Here is a 5,277-nt window from a genome sequence, read left to right on the forward strand (position 1 = left end):
TGGACCTTCGGATTGAAAGGGGAGGAAGGCGGGGGTTGAAGATCACGAGAGACCGAAATGAGTCTGCGAGGCGGGAAAGGCCAAGGATAGCGGCTCTTCTTTCCCATTTCACCATCTCCATCACCGTCTCCTCTATCTCTTCTCCGTGAGCTACACCCAAGCCTCTCCGTCGAGGTCGCCATGGGGATAAAGGTAGGCTTTTGCATCCACATGCCTCTGCGATTGTCACCGTCACTTGCTTTGCCACGGCGTCGTTATCGCGGCTGTCGCTTTGCTGTTAGGGTTTGACGAAGCTCCTTGCGGACCACGCTCCGAAAGCTATGAAGGAACAGAAGTTTGAGAGTTATTTCGGCCGGAAGATTGCAATCGACGCCAGCATGAGCATCTACCAGTTCCTTGTCCGTTTCTATCACTTATGTTTAGTCGTTTTTTTTCTTATTATTTTTTGGGATAATGCTTTTGGATATGCCATCCTCTTCTCGAGTTAGGGTATATGGTTTTATATAATGGCTGTTGAGCTTTTAGCTCCTGTTTGTACCCAAACTTTCCTCTCTCAAATTTATAACTTGATGCCATTTTCTCGCGTCTAGATCGTTGTCGGAAGAACTGGCATGGAAACTCTCACAAATGAGGCTGGCGAAGTTACAAGGTGATCTTACACTTCTATTCCATCGTGTCGTCCATGATAAATGTTAAAAGTTCTCTAGTTTTGAGAGGCATCTCTGCTTTGCACTTGTTTATTTCTTCTTCTAACTCTTGACATTTGGTATGGCTGATAAGTCATTTGCAAGGGATGTTCAATCGAACTATCAGATTATTAGAAGCAGGTATCAAGCCAGTGTAAGTCCATTTGCATGTCTAAATATCATTTGGTTTCTCATTCAGCCACCATGTTTTATTATCATCTTTGTGACGGCAGATATGTATTTGATGGTCAGCCTCCAGAGCTGAAGAGACAAAAACTTGCCAAAAGGCTAGTCTTTACAGATTTGTCATTGTTTTTTGCAAGATAATGATAATCTATAAGCTTATTTTATTCTTTAGATATTCAAAGAGGGAAGATGCAACTAAGGATTTAAACACAGCAATTAAGGTCATTGCTTGTGCATAACAAGTACCGTTATTGGGACTCTTTAGTCTGCTAGAATTTCTTTTACTGCCTTAGTTGGTTACTTTTGCTGTTTGCAGACTGGTGATCTGGAGGGAATTGAAAAGTACAGCAAAAGGACTGTCAAGGTACTCTTTGATATTGCTATTTTATTGGAAATTACCATGAGGATCTTATTGACTATGATGCAATCAGCATGAAGTTAGCATTCTGATTATCTGTTTCCTTCATATGTAACATAGAGTTTCTTTAAATATATATAGAACTTTCATATTACTTTCTTGAAGAATTTGATTCCAGTTGCTTACTGTAGAGTTTTTTCATAGGTAACCAAGAAACATAATGAAGATTGTAAACGTCTCTTAAGACTAATGGGTGTGCCTACTATTGAGGTAAACTAGTCCACATTCACTTGTTGAAGTCTTTATCCATGCTACAAGAATTTGAACTAAAAATGACACAGTTTTGCTTTCTCATGCCAACATTTTCTGAAACTGCATGCAATTGCTTAATATATAAATATTTTATCTCTTGTTTTAGAAGCTAAACTCATCTCTCTGATCTAAAGGCACCCTGTGAAGCAGAAGCTCAATGTGCAGCTCTTTGCAAAAGTGACAAGGTAAAATGATGCAATGTAACATATTCTGTTTTGTTTTTTTAACTTTAATATTCTGAACATATTTGTTTATTATTAATCTCTAGGCGTATGCGGTTGCCTCAGAAGACATGGATTCTTTAACTTTTGGGGCACCGAGGTTTCTCCGTCACTTAATGGATCCTAGTTCCAAAAAAATCCCTGTGATGGAATTTGAAGTTCCAAAGGTATATTATTCTGCTTATTGCTAATTGAATTAGTGTATTTATTCTCATCCTTACTTTTCAGATTCTTGAAGAGCTAGGACTCACTATGGATCAGTTCATTGATTTGTGCATTCTCTCTGGATGTGATTATTGTGATAGCATTAAAGGTAAACTTGCATATCAGATATTTCACACTCAACAAGTTTAACATACAAGTCTAGTACTCTACTTGCTTACTGTTTACGAAATTTGATAACTAATGTACATTCAAATCTCTAGTATGATAATGCTTGTGTAGTTGAATATGGTGTCCGTGCTGCAACTGTTCCATGTTTATGTTGCTCTTCCATGTCTATGTTACTAGGACTTGATATAGTGTTCAACATGAGTGTGATCACAATCTTTGATATGGCTATTTTTACAAATTTGCACGTGTTCAATAGGGTTAGTGAGTGTGCACTCTTAGTGTCACTGTTGAGATTATCCAAGTATCTATATCCAACACTGATTTGGACAGTTATTTCATGCTTTGGAAATTTCAATTTATTTTTAATGTTTGATCCCTAACTCTGTTTGGTTGAAGGAAAAAAAACTCTGTTGCTATTTTCAAAAATGTTTCCACAACCTTTCTATTTAATTGGTATTGTTTTTATTGATTTGTTTATGCTATCGTTTATTATTCTTCCTAAAAGAGATTCGATTCATTCAAGTCTTTTGGGTTTAATGATTGAAATTGCATCATTCTGTAAAAGCAATTTTATTCTATTGCCAAGTTTTACGCCATGTTCATACTCTCCTTTAAAATCGTGTGATACCATCCTCGGCTATGCTAGTCATCCTTTTTTATGAATTGAGCATCTAGAAGTTTTGTGTCAACAGAAACATAATAATGTTGCTTACCTTTCTATGGTTGCATTTTTGTTATGGTCTATGTTTCCAGAACTCATCTTTATGTGCGTAGGACATTCATTGGACTTTTATTTCTTCTCCCTAGAATATATATTTTTTAATATGTACATAATATACATAAAAAGGACAGTCCGGTGCACGAAGCTTCTGCTCATGTAGGGTCTCAGGGGAGAGACTCAGGGGAGAGACTTTGTATACAGTTTTACCATACTTTGTAAGAGGTTGTTTTCGAGGCTCAAACTCATGCCCTCTAGGTCACGTGACAACAACTTTACCGTTGCACGCCAAAGACTCGAACCCGTGGCCTCTAGGTCACACAACACTTGTACATAATATACATAGCAGTTTCTTTTTAATTTTCTTTTGTAGCTTTGTGCAATGTTGCTAAACGAATGACTCTATCAGGCATTGGAGGAAAAACAGCTTTGAAGCTCATCCGTCAACATAGTTGCATAGAGTGTATCTTGGAGAACATAAATAAAGAAAGGTGCTCCAATTTCCCCCACTCATGCAAGATTTAGTTGCGTCACCTTCAATTGTTGTAGCTTTGTAAAAATTAAGATCCATCAGGATTCTGATGTGGTCCTTGTGGTTTCTCTTATAAAACTTGGTATAATTATAGATATCAAATTCCTGAAGAGTGGCCTTATCAAGAAACTCGACGCTTGTTCAAAGAACCAAATGTGACCATGGACGTTCCGGAACTAAAGTGGATAGCTCCAGATGAGAAGGTAGTAATGAATATTAATTAGGTCCTAATAAGTCCATTAGGCATGTTTACACAGTATTCCTCTCTCTTATCAGGGTCTTCTGGGCTTTCTGGTGAATGAAAATGGATTCAACAGTGATCGAGTTGCTAAGGTATTTGTCCTCTTCTAGTGATTTCGTCTTTGTTAATAGTTGATTTTGGAAGTCCCTATATTAAACTGTTTGTTAATCTCACCTCGTAAAATTTTCTAGGCAATAGAAAAAATTAAATCGGCCAAGAACAAATCTTCCCAGGGCCGGTAGGATCTTTTGCTATCTTGTCTGAACGTTGGCGTTGCATAGGATCAATGTAATCATTTTGCTTTAACTGCCATAAACATTTAAGAGTCCTCTGTGGATTCTAACTTATGTTCTGCAATATTTCTCAGGAGAGTGGCAACGCTTCAAGAGAAACTTCTACCTACAAGAAGTCTAAAGCTGGAACAGCAAAGAAGAGAAAAATAGAAGGCTCCCTCAACCCTCAAAAAACTTGTAGTCTGTCATCCTAGCAGATAAGAACTGTTGGCTCAGATTCTAATGATCCTAAGTTTCCTTCTGACCATACTGTTTTGGCATATGATTCTCACTGGCTGGTCATGTTTCTAAGAAGTTTCGTGCAAGATGTACTTTTGTTCATTTGTCAGCGTGCTTTATGCTATATATGTTCGACCAATTCCCAATTCAATCCATCAAACATCGCATCAGGTTACAAATTTTCTCATTTGAGCTGATTTGAATGGCATTTAACCTTAGCTAAATGGCGCTCCTGAGGCTGGTGGTTCAGTTTGCATTGGTTCTTTTGGTGGCTCAATGAAAAGTCAAATTGATCGGAGGTGGAGTTCTTAGAAAACTTGCAGAAGGAGAAGAGTGCCTCCGAAAGTGGTCCATGGAGACACTTTGATCATTTACTGCCTATTTCGAAAAAACGAGGGCACTTGGGTTGTTGAGTATGGTTTGATGTATGTTGTGTAGATGATCTTTCCTATGATTAGAATGCAAATTTTGCCTGTATTGGTCATCAATGATCTATGCTATGATTGGTGGTCAAGATATACATAGAGGATACTTTTGTGGCTAGATAATATTTGTTTATTGTCATTTTATTATTATTTTTTGTTGCCTTGTATTGCTACCATTCTAAAAGTTTAACCAAGATGACCCATTTTAAGAGTCAAACCTTCTGGTAAGGAGTAGGTCAACCGAGGCCTGTTTGGTCGACCTCAACCATGGAGGTCGAATGATGTCAGATCCAGTAACTCAGTAGCTTAGATTGTTATGTCTAGAAAATCTAGTGACATTTGCTCACATCTTGTAGGGTTCATATTTTGTTGCCTCTCTGAAAGCAATTTAGTGAATTTAATGTGGTGGTATTACACCAGACACAATCCATATAGTAGGAATAAATATTTTTAATCATGTTATATATTGTGTTCGTACTGTATATTTGTACATTTTTTAAAAAAAAAATTGTTTTCACAAAACTTTTAACTTACGCATTTTTAATATATGTAGATGGTTTATTTTTTTATACAATAATAATTGTTTGTATTGAAACTTTACAATTTCACAAGCCCATGATCAAATTAAATCAATATTAGGGGTTTGAAATCCTATAATAGCATTTAAACCCTAAAGACCCTTGAATGATTAAGATTAAAACAAATAAACAAGTAAATATTTCAACAAAAAGTGGAACGTCATTTTGAGTTCCG

The 5,277-nt window shown here is 36.8% G+C and overlaps 1 protein-coding gene across 1 annotated transcript; it reads left to right on the forward strand.

Moving 5' to 3' along the window:
• The first annotated feature begins 73 nt into the window (after positions 1-73).
• On the forward strand, positions 74-4,035 carry LOC141816535 (flap endonuclease 1-A). The gene is made up of 16 exons (XM_074704297.1): positions 74-192; positions 282-398; positions 591-649; positions 781-840; positions 920-973; positions 1,045-1,093; positions 1,189-1,236; positions 1,435-1,500; positions 1,677-1,727; positions 1,811-1,930; positions 1,992-2,076; positions 3,224-3,305; positions 3,441-3,549; positions 3,623-3,679; positions 3,779-3,875; positions 3,955-4,035. Exons 1-15 carry the CDS (start codon positions 181-183, stop codon positions 3,827-3,829), a joined length of 1,020 nt encoding a protein of 339 aa, XP_074560398.1. The 5' UTR covers positions 74-180; the 3' UTR covers positions 3,830-3,875; positions 3,955-4,035.
• Positions 4,036-5,277: the final 1,242 nt, after the last annotated feature.

The sequence above is a fragment of the Curcuma longa genome, unplaced genomic scaffold (genome assembly GCF_044706935.1).
Source record: "Curcuma longa cultivar G26 ecotype Majalengka, Jawa Barat unplaced genomic scaffold, ITB_CL_G26_1.1 contig_17129, whole genome shotgun sequence".
In the NCBI taxonomy this organism is placed as follows: Eukaryota; Viridiplantae; Streptophyta; class Magnoliopsida; order Zingiberales; family Zingiberaceae; genus Curcuma; species Curcuma longa.

Excerpts from the sequence above, each read along its gene's own strand:
- LOC141816535 (XM_074704297.1), top strand. Across the intron at positions 650-780 it reads GAGGCTGGCGAAGTTACAAG|TCATTTGCAAGGGATGTTCA; the intron begins GTGATCTTACAC and ends ATGGCTGATAAG. Across the intron at positions 1,501-1,676 it reads TGGGTGTGCCTACTATTGAG|GCACCCTGTGAAGCAGAAGC; the intron begins GTAAACTAGTCC and ends TCTGATCTAAAG.